The 18,036-nt window shown below is 38.2% G+C and overlaps 1 protein-coding gene across 1 annotated transcript in view; it reads left to right on the top strand.

Moving 5' to 3' along the window:
* The first annotated feature begins 905 nt into the window (after nt 1-905).
* LOC121528821 (disintegrin and metalloproteinase domain-containing protein 12) overlaps nt 906-18,036 on the top strand; it is a 144,066-nt gene continuing 126,935 nt past the window's right edge. Inside the window, exon 1 of the mRNA XM_041816428.1 lies at nt 906-1,344. Within this exon, the coding sequence (XP_041672362.1) occupies nt 1,224-1,344 (121 nt within the window). The 5' untranslated portion in view covers nt 906-1,223. The remainder of the gene's footprint in view (nt 1,345-18,036) is intronic.

The following is an 18,036-nucleotide window of genomic DNA, read 5'->3' on the forward strand; positions in this document are numbered from 1 at the left end:
AAATTTCTAGGAAAAAAAAAAAAAAAAAAAACACTGGGAACTGAAAGGTTAAAGGTCAACCTCTTCTGTCATATAAAACATTTCTTTGACTAATGTCATTTTATTTATTCAGTTTTTAATGTTACACTGTTCTCTATCAGAAAAAACAAGTCCTTCAGTTGGAAAACTTGATAAGGCCATTTTTTTGGTGTTGTTATTAATGAAAAGAAATGGGACTCGGTATTTGTTAATCTCTTTTGAAGCAAAGTAAAACTATAAAGGCTGTCAAATGACCCATATTTATTTATTTATTTATTTGCATTTATTACTTTTGTAGTAAGTATGCCTGTTAACTGTGTTGATAGTTTCAAATGAGTAAAATTAAAAAGATATCACATAAAAACATTAACTGCCCGTTTTACCTAAACAATGCAGTACAGCTTAGGAAGCATGATGATACTTTAGCTGTCTCATAAATAACTGAAAAAAATATATTTCCCTCCACATTTTATGTATAAACAAAGCTGGTGACTGTTAACAAAAATAGTTACTTTTTATGGTCAAGATGGCTAGACATTTTACCAATTAAGCTAACCTCCTTCAACATTTAAGCTACTTGTATCACACAAATGGTATAGGGGCCTAAGAAAGTGCTTTTCAGAAATTATTTTTGGCATTATTTATGTTTTACATTGTTTTATTATCAAGCAAAGCTATAATGGTGTTGAATTTCTGATTATTGCGGTCTTTATTGTGAAAGGGTAAAACCGGAATATGTCTGCTTCCTTTTCCGCTAGCTTGTTTTCGCTTGTTTAATTGGCTCTGGAGGCGGCGTTAGGACCTGGCGGAGTATTTCATTGAAGCACATGGTCCCCACTCATAAGACAACATTTCTCCTCAGTAATTGCTGTGGAATTGGTGCCATTCCAGTGGGCGACTGAGACAACGGCAACTCGTGCATTTCTTAATGTTTTCATCGCTCGCGCTCTAATTCCACTCACTTTTCACCCGCGATGATTTTGCTCCCGACTCGGACTCCTCTGAATGGGGAAAGTGCACGGAGCTGAATCAGCTGTCGTCGGGATTTCCTAACAGCACCGCTCATTGACTTGATCATATTTCAGGAAGTGCTTTTTATTTTTTTTTTGTGTCGTTGAGGGGGGTTCTTCCAGATCAGCTGTTGGAGGACTGTGGGGTCTGGATGATGGTTGCGCTTCAGTGAAACAGTTGGCCAGTCCCAGTCCATGCTTCAGCCGGGCATCATGAATCCCGGGAGCCGGAGTCTGAAGTTTATTTTGACAGCACTTCAGGCTTTATCTGTCACTGTATGGGTGTGTGACAGCGTGCTCTCCAAATCTACGGAAGGTAAGATGATCCAAATTTAGAAAGATGCGCAAGAGTAGAATATTTATAACGCATAACTAACTGAAACATGAAGAAAAAGCTTTCCGTATTAAGTTTGCATAATGCATGCGACGTCTTTATTGTTCTCTATGGCATAAAACCATGATATCAAACGATTACAAAATTAAAAGTCTCAGACATTTATTATTGGGAACTCACTTTTTCAGTTCTGAAATTTGCATACACATTATCTAAATTGCACAAATATGTTTGCAATGTACAAATTTCTGCAATGTAGACAGTGTGCAGCAGCATTCATGCACATTTGCATGGATTCCCCCCTCTCTGAAGCACCTGTCTTATGAAATAGATGCACTTTTTAAAGCTTTAAAACACATGGTATCAAAAAGTATGTACATTCTGGAGATCTTGACAACCTTGCAAATACAGGGGGTTCCCAGCTTTTTGGTTGCATGTTTCTGAAAGCATTGGCTAGCACACCAGACTTCTGTTTTATGTTAAATAAAAACCCCTGTTTGTACACTAGCCCTACAGATTTGTAACACATGTTTGGGCAGAATGAATCATCTCCAGTCTACACAGACTCTCATAACACATGTATTTCTGCAGTTCCCTCCAACATATGTCTCTTCTCCAAAAGCAGAACATAAAATTTCAAGCTGGCAGCCCATCTACCTCAGAGGAGAGGAGACGCTTTATAATTGATGATGCTGAAACTCCTTTTGGTAATCAGCAGTAGCACTTGAGGCATTTTCACAGGCGCTTGAAGCAAACTTCACTTTGTCAAGGCACTTCAAACATACTTCAGGGTCTAAATTATGGATGAACTAGAGTGTTATTTTAGTGGCAAACATAGAGTTGAAGTCACATTGTCAGAGGAGGAGTAGATTTCTTTCAAACTGATAAACTTGACTGTTTGTTGTGATTTTGACATCCAGGCAACACATGGAAAATAGCTGCTTTGGAGATTTGGGAAGATGTTCAAAAGTGATGTAAGAGTGCGTTTGTCTCGCTCTTTAATTGCAACCCTTTGGGCTACAGCTCATGACTTTGTTATGCCCTAGGTGAAGACTCTATGTGCAACAGAGGAGGTTTGAGAAACTGAACACAGGCACTTCATGTTACTTCCAAGCACACTGCCAGTCACTGCACTCACCAAGGAACCCTGGGAGTTAATTACCAGCAAGGACAAGTGTCTAAAAGTGAGATCCAAGCATCAGGAAGTTGTTAATTTATTCATCAATGCTTCAGATTTATCAGAAGTTGGCCTTGATCCATTGGTCCCCATGGGTTTAGACTCATTGAAAAACCACCTTCTGCAGTTCATTTAAGTGTGTCTACAAAGGTGGATCTCTATTGGCAGGATACTTACCTTCCTGGAGTAATTCAAGCTGTAGGTATAGAGGTCTGAGAAACTAATCTAATGGTTTGAACTGCAGGGTAATGGTGGACTTCATGCAATCCCAGACTCAATTGGCAATCATCAGATGGTAATTTGGTCTCTGGGGATAACAGGCAGTGTCCAAGGCTTCCTCTATAAGCTGCTATATGGGATATTAGATAAAGGTGGAGCAATATATTGTTGCTGCAGTTTATCATATCACTATGGAATGACTGGTGCCAAATATTGATATGAAAATTTAAAAGCAAAATATGGCACATTAAACAGCTGTCCCTGGCAGTTTGACTCACTGCGCCACAACTAATTAGCTACTTGTGGTTGAGTTTTTGATATGAGTCATCATCATGTGGAGACGAAGTTGGCTGTGGGATAAAAAAACAAGAAGAAGACAGTGGGAAAAAGTCAGATGGTAGTTAAAAGAAGCTTATAAGATGTGAAACAAGCACAAGATTGTAGATGATAAAGACATTAGTCCTGTGCTTAGCTTTCTCTAGGGCTGCTTTGTATTCTTCAGCGAATCAGTTATTGTGAAATACCAATATATGATTAACTTTACTTTATCAAAGGCCACATATCATGAATTTAACATTACATAGTTTTGTATTGTATCATATCCTATGGTATAATTGTGTCATATGGTAGTGTGTTGTATTGTGTTGTACCATATTGTATCAGATAGCTGATTTAGACTGATATTTACAGCTGATTTAGACTGATATTTACTGCTGATATAGAATGATGTTTACAGCTGATTTAGACTGATATTTACTGTTGATATTGACTGATATTTGCTGCTGATATAAAATGATGTTTACAGCTGATTTAAACTGATATTTACTGCTGATATAGAATGATACTTACAGCTGATTTAGACTGATATTTACTGTTGATATACCCTGATATTTGCTGCTGATATAGAATGATGTTTACTGCTGATTTAGACTGATGTTTACTGCTGATTTAGACTGATATTTACAGCTGATTTAGACTGATATAAAATAATATTTACTGCTGATTTAGACTGATATAGAATGATATTTACTGTTGATATAGACTGATATTTGCTGCTGATATAGAATGATGTTTACTGCTGATTTAGACTGATATTTACAGCTGATTTAGACTGATATAAAATAATATTTACTGCTGATTTAGACTGATATAAAATAATATTTACTGCTGATTTAGACTGATATCTACTGTTGATATAGAATGATACTTACTGCTGATATAGCCTGATATTTACAGCTGATTTAGACTGATATTTACAGCTGATATAGACTGATGTTTACTGCTGATTTAGACTGATGTTTACTGCTGATTTAGACTGATATTTACAGCTGATTTAGACTGATATTTACAGCTGATTTAGACTGATATTTACAGCTGATATAGACTGATATTTACAGCTGATTTAGACTGATATTTACAGCTGATTTAGACTGATATTTACAGCTGATATAGACTGATATTTACAGCCGATTTAGACTGATATTTACAGCTGATTTAGACTGAAATTTACAGCTGATTTAGACTGATATGTACTGCTGATATAGAATGATACTTACAGCTGATTTAGACTGATATTTACAGCTGATTTAGACTGATGTTTGCTGCTGATATGGAATGATGTTTACAGCTGATATAGACTGATGTTTACTGCTGATTTAGACCGATGTTTACTGCTGATTTAGACTGATATTTACTGCTGATTTAGACTGATGTTTACTGCTGAAATAGACTGATATTTACAGCTGATTTAGACTGATATTTACAGCTGATTTAGACTGATATTTACAGCTGATTTAGACTGATATTTACTGCTGATTTAGACTGATATTTACAGCTGATTTAGACTGATATTTACAGCTGATTTAGACTGATATTTACAGCTGATATAGACTGATGTTTACTGCTGATATAGCCTGATATTTACAGCTGATTTAGACTTGATATTTACAGCTGATTTAGACTGATATTTACTGATGATATAGACTGATATTTGCTGCTGATATGGAATGATGTTTACAGCTGATTTAGACTGATATTTACTGCTGATTTAGACTGATATTTACAGCTGATATAGACTGATATTTACTGCTGATTTAGCCTGATATTTACATCTGATTTAGACTGATATTTACTGCTGATTTAGACTGATATTTACTGTTGATATAGACTGATATTTACTGCTGATTTAGACTGATATTTACAGCTGATATAGACTGATGTTTACTGCTGATATAGACTGATATTTACAGCTGATTTAGACTGATATTTACAGCTGATTTAGACTGATATTTACAGCTGATATAGACTGATGTTTACTGCTGATATAGCCTGATATTTACAGCTGATTTAGACTGATATTTACAGCTGATTTAGACTGATATTTACAGCTGATATAGACTTATGTTTACAGCTGATATAGCCTGATATTTCCTGCTGATATAGCCTGATATTTACAGGTGATTTAGACTGATATTTACAGCTGTTATAGACTGATACTTACAGCTGATATAGACATATATTTACAACTGATTTTGGTTGGTATCATGCCAACAATAAACCTTCCTGCCAATAATCAACCTTCTGTTTAACCTGTCAAACCTGCCCATTGGTTCCAAATATCTGCTATCTGTATATGAGCAGCTGCTCGGCCAAGTGAGCTAAACTGCCCCCCTCACCACCACCACATGGACTGTATTTGGCTGAATGCAACTAAAGCCTGCTCAAATGTGATTAGTCAGCTTAACTTGGACTACAACATACAGGAACTAGATTATTTTGGATTGCAAGACCTTGTTGCCTGTCAGTCTTTCTCTCCAGAGTACACTTAATGCAAAGTAATAATGAGTTTGTGATATGTAACAATTGACTGTTTATTGATTGATAAATCATCAGTCATATTCTGAACCAGCTAATAGGTTAAAACATTTATGATTTAGGTCTTAAGAGTCAAATTGCTAAAGATTTTCTGTCCAGACATGAAAATGTAAAGACTGGTGAAGTATTTTGCCAAATTGAACCCTGTATGTCTTGATGTTTTAGTAATTTGCGTAGCTTTTGTGGAATTTTTCACATTTTTTCTGTGCACTTTAAAGACCAAATGATTCTTGGACTAATGAAATAATTAGTTGCAGCTTACATCATGTAAAGCATGATGACTGGGACTCATTAGCGCTCCCTTTTATGAGTCTCTACTCTGCCTCCAGACTGCACTTTTGTCTTTGCTGTCAGGAATTCAACGCTGCTAAGAAAAGATGGAGCAGCTCAGCTCTGTGCAACGTCATGTTGGCATACATATTTCATGACACCCAAGCTGAGCTTCCTCGTTGGTTTTTCTTCTCCCTGTCTGTCTCGTGCATGTTGCTGTCTTAGCCGGGGATCGTTTGTGAATGATTTCCTCCGATGGTTGACACACGTAGTGTCAGCCAGTATTTACTAGCCAGCTGTACTGCTTCAGCCAACATGACTCTCTTTGCCTCAAGCAGTGCGTGCAGCTTGCATGCTGCATGCTCAGACAAATGAAAACTGAGCTGAGAATATATTTTTGGACTGTAGTAAAACATTCCTTTAGCGAGCAGTGTCCTCCCCAAGAGAGACATAATCACTGTGATGTGACCCATCTCAAGTCAGAGGCATTTAGTATCGTCTTACTCTGAATGAATTCAGATCTTCCAGACGATTGTTTGGGGATGTGAGGACCCAGGAGGCTGGTATGGAGAGTTGGCTGAAGTGGGCTTGAGCTTTAAGACAGATTGATCGACCAGTTGCTGCTCCACAGTGGGAATATTTATATAGGAAGAGGAAAATTTCTGGACTGTGCTCATGTGGCCCGGACCCTACATGTGTTGTATTAATTTCTTCATTGGCCTCACATGACCCCCCCACCCAGCAACATTTCAACACACAGTGTTGAAACCTGATGCTGGCTCTGGACTTTCTCATTGGACCTTCACACCCAGACAGGTCAGAGTTGAGCCCGGCGCAGCTCCCTCCCCAAGCGTCTTCCCTGTTGTCTGGTCAGAGGGCTCAGCTGGCTCAGATATCTCCTATCTGAGTTAGTTCAAGTTCCAACCCATATGTGTTTCACAAAAGCCCCTGAAAGTATATCAGCCTGGTCTTCAATGCAGTTAAACTGATTTTTAGATTCAGCACAATGCTACTAAGTCACAGGGACAGCCTGGCATTTACTGAGCAATTATATCGTCAGTTCCTTCATGGATAAGGTTTTAGCTCTGCTTTTAATTTAATGTCAATTCCCAAGAAAATCTGCCATGAAAGATCCATTAGCATTCTTTTAAAAGGTATTAATGCCTAACCATCGACTGTCTGTGGTTGACATGTTGGCAAATAAAGCTGTATATACTCAAGCAGACAAAGAGCAGTATGAGTGTTAATGAGTGAGTTTTCTTTTTTTCTCCGATAAAGGCTTTCTGGTTTGGTCTTTACCAAATCCCATATTGAAGTGGTTGTGTCTTTTGAAGTAGTTGAACAAGTCTTCAGCTATTTGATTACTTAAAAAAGCTCATTGCATACACGATAATGGCAAGCTCCATCCTGCTGCTGTTTGAAAGCATTTCATCGAATTTCTCATTTTCAATAATGCCCAAAAAGAAGAATCAAAATGTTTTTATACTTCACTACACTTATTTGGTTAAAGTTGAAAGATTTACTCAAGGCTACTAGTTAGATGCTACTGTATATTCAAGTACTTGTGGACTGTGGTGAAATACTTTTATTAGCCTGAAGTTAGCAAGTTACTCCAGGCTAATCTAGTTAGCTCAAAGTTCGATGAATGCTGTGGCTTTTCTAATTTGGTCAAAGTTAGGTAGCTAGCCTCAGCTTGTTTTATTAAACCTAAAGTTAGCAAGCAACTCTAGACTACTTTTATAAGTTTAAGGGTAGCTTCTTACTCTGGGCTTCTCTTGTGAGCTCTAAGTTAGCTAATAGGCTACTTTTATTCTCTCAAAGTGAACTAGTATCTAGACTATTTTTATTGGGTTGAAGTTAGTTGTTAACCTCAAGGCTACTTTGATTAGGTCAAAAGTAGCTTGCTTTTTTTAGTTAGCTACTTGCTAGTTATCTTTTGTTGAGCACAGCCCTTCTTTAATTAGCACAAAGTTAGCTATTTACTTCTTTTATAAGTATAAGGGTAACTTCTTACCCTGGGCTTCTTTTGTAAGCTCTATGTTTGCTTGCAGGCTACTTTAATTTGCTCAGAGTGAACTAGTAACTCTGGGTTTCTTTACTTAAAATGAACTTATACCTCCAGGGCTACTTTTATTCATTCAAAGTTAGCTATTAACTTATTGGCTATTTTTATGATCTCAAAGATAGCTTGCCACTCTAGACTTATTTTGTTAGCAAACAATTGACTTCTGGAGTTCCTTTTTTGGCTTAAGGGTAGCTACTTACTCAGACTTCTTTCATTAGCTCTAACATAGCTAATACGCTAGTTTAATTTGCTCAAAGTAAACTACTTACTGTCGGCTACTTTTGTAAATTCAAGGGTAGCTTGCCACTTGAGGCCACATTTATTTGTTCAAAGGTAACTTGCTAATTTAGGCGTCTTTTGTTAGCTCTAAGCTGGTTAAAAACTCGGGGCTACATTTGTTAGCTCAGATTTAGCTAGTAGGCTACGTTACTTTGCTCAAAGTGAACTAGTTGCCTACTTTTGCTGATTTGAAGTTAGCTATTAACTTCTAGGCCACCTCTTTTTTTTTCTTTTAAAGGTAGCTTGCCATTCTAGACTTTCTTTGTTAGGTCTAAGTTAGCTAACGTCTTTGGCTCCTTTATTAGTTCTAATTTAGGCTTCTTTTGTTAAACTCAGCTACTTTTGTTTACTCAAAGTTAGTTATTGACTGCTAATGTTTCTTTATTTTAAAGGTAGCTACTTACCCTTACCCTTAAAGGTAGCTACATACCCTTTATTACTACTACCCCTCAAAGTTAGCTAGTATGCTACTTTTTTGCTTAACATGCAATACCTGTGAGTGCTAGGATTTGTTTGACATTGCCTTAGGCTTCCTGATTTGTATTCATATCATATTAAGTCTACTTAAGCTCTAAATATAACAAGACAGGTGGCTGCTGGGCATCATTTGTTGAATATTTTGTTTTTCTTCAGCTATAAGTCATGGTTGAAATCTAGTCACGTAAATATCCAATCAGTTAAAAGTGCCAAGTGTTGGTCTGCTCTGGGGTTGTCAAACTTAGATGAGCAAATATCAAATAAAATCATGATAAAAAAACTTAATGAACAGTTTATATGATGGTCTTTTGGTAAGAAAAACATGTAGAACCATTAGGGATTTTATCAGTTAATCATTTATGTTGATGTTGATTTTTGTCAACAATATGTTAACATTTTTCAATGTGAATATTAGGAGAGCTTTTCTTTTTGATACAAATAGGGGGGCTCTGATGAACAATGTTTGGAAACCACTGGTTCAGGGGACAAGAGCCTCAGTACATGGACCATGCAAACATAACCACTGTTAAACTATGTTAACTACTTTGGTGGTTACATTTCCTATTCATAGAAAACTGAGGTAGCACTTCTTAGATTGCCACTGTCCAGTATTTCTAGGTTTGTCACCTTAAAATCGAATTGGCACACACCATGAAGGGTGAGGAATAGAAATTGAGCATCAGTCTGACTGAATTTCACATGAACCTGCAGAAATTTTCTGCTGTAGCAGCAGATCATCTGTCTTCCCGTCCAGCTTTTTTGCCCACTCACCCGCCTGTTCTGCAACAAGAAGAGACAAGCAGTGATGCGATTTCTTATAAGCAGACATGTTCTGAGGAAAAGGACTGGTCACCTCCCACCTGGGTGAGTTTCTAACAAATTAAACCAAATGAAGTTCTGCTGCTGTCAGATGCTTCGTCTGCTTCTGTCTTAGGTTTGTTCTACAGGCCGACCTGTGATGTACTTTTCAGTGTATCAGAGTGGGCAGCACATCAAATGGGAAAAAAGTTTTTTCGTAGAGTTTGGCCAGTCCAACATAAAAGTTCGAGGTAAAGTTCGGTAGTAAGTTTATAAATCTGTTCTCTGTTTGTACAGTCACTGATGATAAGGCATAACAATCAAAAACATACTGATTTAAAAAGTTATTGTAGGTTATTCAGGCTAGTAGGTTCACTACGTGTGCTTTTTCAACTTTGATAAACTATATCAGCATTAGCGATGGCTCCAGAAATGGAGATACATTTCTCTAAAATAAATTAGAAGTACTTTCAAGAGTGTTTCTCTTGATGGGGATCAGCATGGTGACATAAAGGGGACACAGTACAGAAGGAATGATTAAACATACCTCCAAAGCAAGAAAATTTGAGTCCGGGTTTCTGGGACTTACATTTCTGAATTCCAGTTTTTTTTTTCTTTTCAAACTTGCAGAAAATTATGTCCGAATTTTCAGGGTTAGCTGCTTGTAGGAACATTAAAGGCTGGATTTACTCCTCTGACATTACCCCTAGATGTTTTCCTCAAAGTGTATAATAATGTTAAGTTGTGCTGCAGGATTTTGTGATCATGTGTGATTGCTTTTATATGAAAACATTGCAATTATGATAAAAGTAGCATAAAAAACTACAAAACATGAAGTTTTTATAGGACTCCTTTCAAAGTACTTCTACAAAGTGCAATAGTGGCTCTATTGTAAACTTAAAGACCTTTCCTGCAGGCATTTGTGGAAGCCTTCCAGTACTTCCTAATACAAAAAAATTGCAGCCTTTTATGCAACTATACAATTACACAGCCTGACATGATGCTTATTGTGGTTGCGATTAGATTAAATTAGACTAGATTAGACAAATATGTAATCTAGTCTAGTCTAATCTAGTCTAATCAAATCTAATCTAGATTAGACTATATGAAGCTGCAGTCCACTTGAGGCTGGCTGCAGAAGTATTAAAAGTCACGTACTGACCCCATTTTAAAGTGCCCATCTTTACAACAGAAACACGGATAATTATTATAACTTTATTTGTATAGCACGTTTAAAAACATGGGTTTATAAAGTGCTTTGACATGTGCAGAATAGTTTGTCTTTAAGTCCTCTTTGGTTACCAAATCCATATTTTTTACAGTCTGTGTTGATGGAGTGAACATTGCATGACCAGTACAAGGTAATACAATCTTTGCAAACATAACCATGCTGCTTCCCTCTGCAACAACACTTGAAATTTAGCCCAGCTGCCTCCATTTCTCCTGATTGTTGCTGAGATGTTTCTGAACCTCGAATGGAGTCCGTCTGTGGTAAATTCATTGGAAAGGATTTGAAAAGGCACACACGTCTCTAGAAGAAGGCCTCACAGCTGATAATGCATATCAGAGTAAAAACCAAGCCATGAGGTCAAATGAACTGCCTGCAAAGCTCAGTTACAGGATTTTTGCAAGGCAAAAATGGAAGAGGTATGGCACAAACAGGGCTCTTCCAAGGACTAGTCACCCAGCCAAAATTAATCCTGATGGCCACTCTGACTGAGTTCTGGAGATCCTATGTGGAGATGGGATAAAGTTCCAGAAGGACAACCATCACTGCAGCCTTCCACTGATCTGGGTTTTAGGGCAGAGTGGCTAGATGGAAGCCTCTCCTCAGTGCAAAACACATAAAATCCGGTTTGGGGTTTGTGAAAAAGAACCTGAAGGAGTATCACGGTTATGAGAAAAAAGATTCTCTGGCCTGATGAAACCAATATTCAGGTGTTAGGTGGTAATTCTAAATGTTATCCCTGAAGAAAACCAGGTACCATCCCAACAGTGAAGCATGGTGATGGCAGCATCATGCTGTGGGGATGTTTTTCAGCAGCATGGATTGTTTCAGCAGTTTATATTTTTGGTCGTATTTTATGACTTTTTTCTTTCGTTTTTTTTAGAAGGATATAAATTAGGTATAATTGGGGGCACTGGTGATATGACTACAAGCGAGCACGGTGTAGCTGTTAGCCAGGAGGCTTGAGGCTGCCTCAGTTCCACCTCTTTGCCTTCTACAAGGTTGGTTGATGGTCAGTTTGAGGCAACTTGTTCAATATGGCAGCTCCTGTAAATTTGCCTCAGATGCTGCTTCATTTTAGTTTCTGCTCACCACTTTCCACTATTTAGTTGATACTCTGATTATGTTATGTGTTGATTTATAGGCATTATAGTTGTCTGCCATATTGGAATTCTGAACCTAGCTCAATATGTAATGTCTTTACTCCTGAATAAGCAACTTGGGAAAATGTTAAGGTCGGGCTATCCTGAGATTTTCTGGAAATTTTCAGCAGTGCATGTGAGAAAAATGCTTTTTAGGGGTATTTTTAATCCAGCAGTCTAAGCTTTTAGTTAAAGCTTATGGATGTTGACAAGCTTGAATATTTAAATTAAGGTCAGAAGCTTCTATTTTCTCTTCGTGGGACTTTCCAAGATCCACACTGGATTCCAAAGAAAAATAGTTTAATGTTTTGAAGCTTTGACGCATGACTAAATGTGAAATTTTGAAAAGATTTTTTTCTGCTGTTGATAGAACTTACAGAACTAATTTAACTTCATTCATCACTGATATTACTTGATATAAACCTGAAGCTATATGACTTGTAAAGACGTCTCCTCTGAGGTTGTCATGAGTCAGAGAAGCTCCTCAAAAACTGTATAAAAACTTAAGGAACTTCCTTTGTGTGTTGACGTGAGCATTACTTTTCTAGTTTTCCTTTCTTTTGAAAGTTTTCCCCACATCTGCCATGACAGAAGAGTTTTATAAATCCAGGGTGCTGTAAATGTAATCCATCATAGAAAATATATTACCAACAGTTTTGCAACAGCCCCTCAATGACTCTGACCTTTTTCTCTCAGGCACACGTGCTCCATGCCACCTAGGGAGCACTGTCGCACGTAGACGCGAAGGTGTAGTTGTGTCACCCGCTGGAGGCCGTATAGCACCACTTCTCCAACAACATTAACCTCCTGCTGAGCCAGGGGGAATTCAGCCTGTAGGACCATCTATTTCCCAGAGAGTAATTATGTGCTGACATCAGGCTGGTGTGACAGTAAATGAGTCTGGTATACAAGGTGGGGGAAGAGAAACAGACAAAGAGAGAGAACAAACAAAAAGGCTATTCACCAGTAGAGGGAGCTTAGTGTTAAATGGCCCGGTTCTGACCCTGACTTTACCCTGAAAAACCATTAACAATTCTCATTGCGGTGATTTTCACACACTGCTACCTTATTAGACTTGATTTAAGGAGACCCTTCTTAAACTAGTGCACATTCCTCTTACCACGATGTCACCCAAAGGTTTCCACGCTTCCTAGTTCTACCTTCAGGGTGTTGACTTAATGTCCCCCAGATGGGTCAGATGTTTGCTGTGGGCTTGAGCCAAGATTACCAGGCACTTTTCACCTTTGCTCTGTAATCCCCATGAACCCTGAAGTGCAGATCCATGGTGTAGTTACATGGAGGAAGGTCGATCAATCCAGATCATACTCTCTGTTGTATTATTACAGCGGCCCTAACTGCAGTTAGCTACAAACAAAAAAAGTTCCATTAAAACCTCAAGCTAGACTTATTGATGGAAAATCATTTGCAGAAATGTTCTCCCAGCATTAGTGCCTGAAAGTTATTGTAATTCCGTCACCGATTTTTCAGTGGTGTTTTACTTCGATGTAATATCAAGAAATACCCATAAAAGCTCAATGAAAGTTTACATATGGAAGTTAAAAAGGGGAATACTTAAATATATTTTTTACTCTTGTTTACTTTATCTTTGTCTTTGGATGGCAATGCTGGTTTTCCTAGAGAAAAAAGGTCATTTTAAGTTTTTTTTCTCAAGATGTCATGATCAACTAGTCATCATTGGAAAACAAGCACTGTTATCTTAAGATATTGTCTTGTACAAGTCAAAATCTTGAGAAAACAACCAAAATTTACTTGGTGCCATGGGCAAATGAACTGAAATAAAGAGATGAGTGTGATTAGTCATGAAAGTTGGAACCCTTTGTAGTTGGTACCAGAGTTACGCATCAGTTGAAGCAATCACTAACTTATGAAAAATATTATTTCAGGCCTACAGTCCTTGTGAAATGCTCTGTCTCAACTATCACACAGTTGCCTGCCACTAGTAGCCACTGTAGTTGGGCTTTATTACTACTGACTTGTTGCCACAATGCTCTTCAATCTGATTTAAACCACTGTTAACTGATAGCATCGATGTAGTCTCTTAAGAACTATTAGCTCTTTTTTGATTTAGCAAATGGGGATAAAGTTGTTCAGAGACTGTGTCAAGTGGCACTCACATATAATATAAGCATTGAGTGATGCTGGGGATGTAGATGTTAACCTGCAACGAGGATTAAAGGCTGGCAGTGTAAGCACTGCTAGCCAAATTCTGTAAACCAAATTTGTGACGTTGTTTGACCATAGCAGAATGAAGTTGCTTTAGTATTTTCTTGACTTCAGACTAGTCTTCTTATTGCAACTTTGATTTGTGTTTAATTGGATGGATATTTTTTTTTTGCCTGAAAACCTACCTAGTTAATGATTTTTGTCCTCCTAAGGCTTCGATATATCATGTCCTAGAATAACTTTTTTTTGTTAAATCAAAGTTCCCAAGGTTTGATATTATGTAAAGAAAGGCAAATTTTCAGTTAATAGCACATTTGTGCTCTGTATCTATTTGCGCAATTTGTTGATAATCACACCATACTTAGTTCCAACTTCCTCTTCCCTACACGCTCTCAGTTCATCCGCTGTCCTTGCTTAGCCTGAGCCATTGTGGAAGCCAGTGGGAAACTACTGTGAGCCTGTTGTTAAATTTGGAGTACTAATACACATCCTAATACCTCTGAAAATAGCTTTTTAACCTGGCACTCTGAAATCAAAAACCCTCCAGATAAAAACTATAAGGGTACTGGCCAAAAAACACATTTAAATATGCAATGTTCAAATCCCTATCCTCTACCTTAGCTGCCTGAATCTGGTGCCAAATAAGGCTTGTGTGTTCTATGCACCCTGTGAAACCTGGGATCCCTGTTTTCTGCACTGTAGTGTCAATTAATCTATGTATTTCTAAATAACTACATAACCATGATGCGAAAGAACCCCCCCCCCCCCATTCAGAAGTGAGATGGTATGAAACTGGCTTAGATCAGAAGACTCCTTCTCCTTGGGAATCAGAAATCCCACTGCTCTTCATCAGGATTTTGGCATAGATTATTCCTCCCAAATAAACCTTAGTAACCACTTCAGAAATCTACGGACCCTGTCACAGACTTAAATGGATCCCTGTTTTTTTTTAATCAACAGGGTTAAATTTGATTCCCACCACTGATATTGTTAATGCTTTTGCCTTGGAGTGGAATTAGTTGAATTTAATTACACCACACAGTACAAAGTGCTTCTTCAGCCGCAGTATTAACCAAAGTTATCTGGTTTTGGTGATCAGTGACCAGAAGCATTTAATTTTGGTATACTGATAATGTTTTTTCAGTAGATAATAGCTTTCAAGCAATCCTGGCATCTATAGCCAATGATTAGTGATTAGCTCAGGGAGGACAATGAAGGGAAATTAAGGAATATTGAACGGCAGATGAGGTTATTGCTTTTGTCTTCAAGGTCAGTATATAAATGAGTACCAGCTTGATGCCCCATCTTTCTAATGTATCATCATCACACTGTCCTCAATCACCATTCTGTTTGAATTAGCATAATTTAGCCATCCTGATTGGGGATAAATTGATTTCATGATAAGCCTGTCAATCACCAGTTATTAAATGAACCAAAGCCACAAATAGTGACTGCAGTTCCCCCTCATGAGTTGATGTCATAACCAATTCTTGGCTTAGAAACTTTGCCAGAATGTTCCCCCATCAAGCCATCTCTCTGATTAAAGACATCCACCAAACCCGGATAAAAACATCCACAGCTTGATGCTGAAAAAGTGATCACTTTATTAGATTTGCCATATCAGGAACACAACTCCATATGGAACCAGGAAAGAGCTGTATATTTCATCTCTTAAACCTTATTTGTTGTGTCATGGTTTAGCTCCACACAGGCCAATTTAAAGTCATCACTCCTTGCCCTAATTAATCCCACATGCTTTTATTTCCAGCCCATTTCCACCCTGAGGTTTGAGTAACCAAACAATATCCACTCCAGTCAAACAATGCTAGAATCATCTCAAGTGTATTTCCTCTGCACTTGTTTTTGTACTATTTGTGGGATTTTGCTTCTTAAAGAATCTCATTCAAGCTTCCGAAGGCGTTGTGTTTCATTTTCAATGTGCCGTATTTTTATGATTGAGGAGAAGGTGACTTATGTGCGTCCTTCTGTGCTTCAGGCAAGGGTGACTGTAATTAGGAGTGCCCTTCATTGATGTGTACATGTATACGTGCAGGCTGTATCCCGTCTCAGAGGACCTGCGCACATGTCAGGGGGGCCATGGCCTCTTCGAGTGTGCAGATGAAAAGAACAGCACGCCATTTGTGTTAGAAAAGCAAAGATTGTTATGAATATGTTATTTCATGGTTGCCTGTCGAGGAGGGAGTTGCGAGAAAACAGGCTCAGGGGTTTAATAAAGCTGAACAGTGCTGGTTTGTTTTGGGGGGAGCTGAGTGAGGGGGGAGGAGAGGGGCTGGGAGTGTGGAGGGCAGCGAGAGAAGACATCTTGAGATGTGCAGAGGAAGGAGGAAGGGGATCTGTTCCCTTGGACCTTCAGCTTATAGACTGTGGGTCAAAGGTTTTGTTTGGAGCTGATTAAAACAAACCGATTTACTGTGAAGTACCAGGAAGTGCTATCTATCTTACTCTTAAAAACAGCTCAGTATGTCTGGGATCAAACCAGACATGTTAAAGACATTAGTAGGGGAAAGAAAACCCAATCACTGTAAACTCAATATATATATGTATATAATATTTTAATGACATACAGTGCTGTGAAAAAGTATTTCCCCCCTTCCTGATTTCTTATTTTTTTGCATATTTGCAAATCTGAAATGTTTCAGACCATCAAACCAATTTTAATGTTGGATAAAGATAACCTGAGTAAGTACAAAAAGACATGCAAACCTGCCTGGCCCATATGTGAAACCATAATTTCCCCTTATATCTGGTTAGGGCAGACACTCCTGGGAAGGTTCACCACTGTTCCAAGTTTTCTCCACTTGTGGATTATGGCTCTCATTGTGGTTTGCTGGAAACTTAGAAGCCTTAGAAATGGCTTTATAACCCTTTCCAGACTGATAGGTGTCACTGACTTTGTTTCTCAGCTGTCCTTTGGGTGTTTTTTTGTTTTGTTTTGTTTTTTTTTTTTTCTCAACAGTCTATTTGGTGTTCCAAATTAATTGAACCTAAAAACTATTCATAAATTTACTTAATCAAGGACATGGTTGGGCAGACTGACAGGTATTTGCCAGATTTCAAGCCCACCTCAGCTCCAACTGTTTTCCTGTTATGGATCACAGTTAGATAAAGATAGCCAGTGCGGCTACTATAATTGCCAGGCCTCATAGTACATCTTTAACTAGAGTTACATTCCTGAGAATATTTACATGTTTTATTCAATCTTTGGATTACATCCAACTCTACATGATATTGTTAGAAAGTTGAAGTGTGTAGGAACAACAGAAACTCAGCCACTAATTCAGGAGACCACCTAAAATCACCGAGTGGGGTCAATGACTGCTAAGGTGGATGGTGCGTAAAAGTCGCCAAGACTGCTGATTCCATAGCTGAAGAGATCTGAACTTCAACTGGCATTGCACAAAAACTGTGCGGTGGGTTCATGGAATGAGTTTCTATGGCTGAGCATCTGCATGCAAGCCTAACATCACCAAGTCTAATGCCATACGTCATGACTGTGCCCCACAAAACAAGGACTATAAAGACATGGTTTGATGAGTGTCATGTAGGAGTACTTGGCTGTCTCATGCAGAGCCCTGGCCTCAACCCCATTGAGCACCTTTGGGATGAACTGGAACAGAGATTGTGAGCCAGGCCTTGTTGTCCAACTCGGTGCCTGACCTCATAAATGCTTCACAGAATGAATGGGCACAAATTCCCACAGAAACATCCCAAAATCTTGTGGAAAGCCTTCCAAAAAGAGTTGAAGCTCTTACAGCTGCAAACAATGGACCAACTCCACATTAAAGTACATGTATTTGAATACAATGTCACATCAGTCCCCGTTAGTGTAATGGTCAGACATCCTCATTTTCAGTTAGAATCCTATATTGCACATTTTTAACCTGCACATTCCCTAATCTAGGAAAAGCATGATTATACTCGGGTAGAGAAGAGAACCACA

This window comes from Cheilinus undulatus, linkage group 20, assembly GCF_018320785.1.
Source record: "Cheilinus undulatus linkage group 20, ASM1832078v1, whole genome shotgun sequence".
Classification (NCBI taxonomy): domain Eukaryota; kingdom Metazoa; phylum Chordata; class Actinopteri; order Labriformes; family Labridae; genus Cheilinus; species Cheilinus undulatus.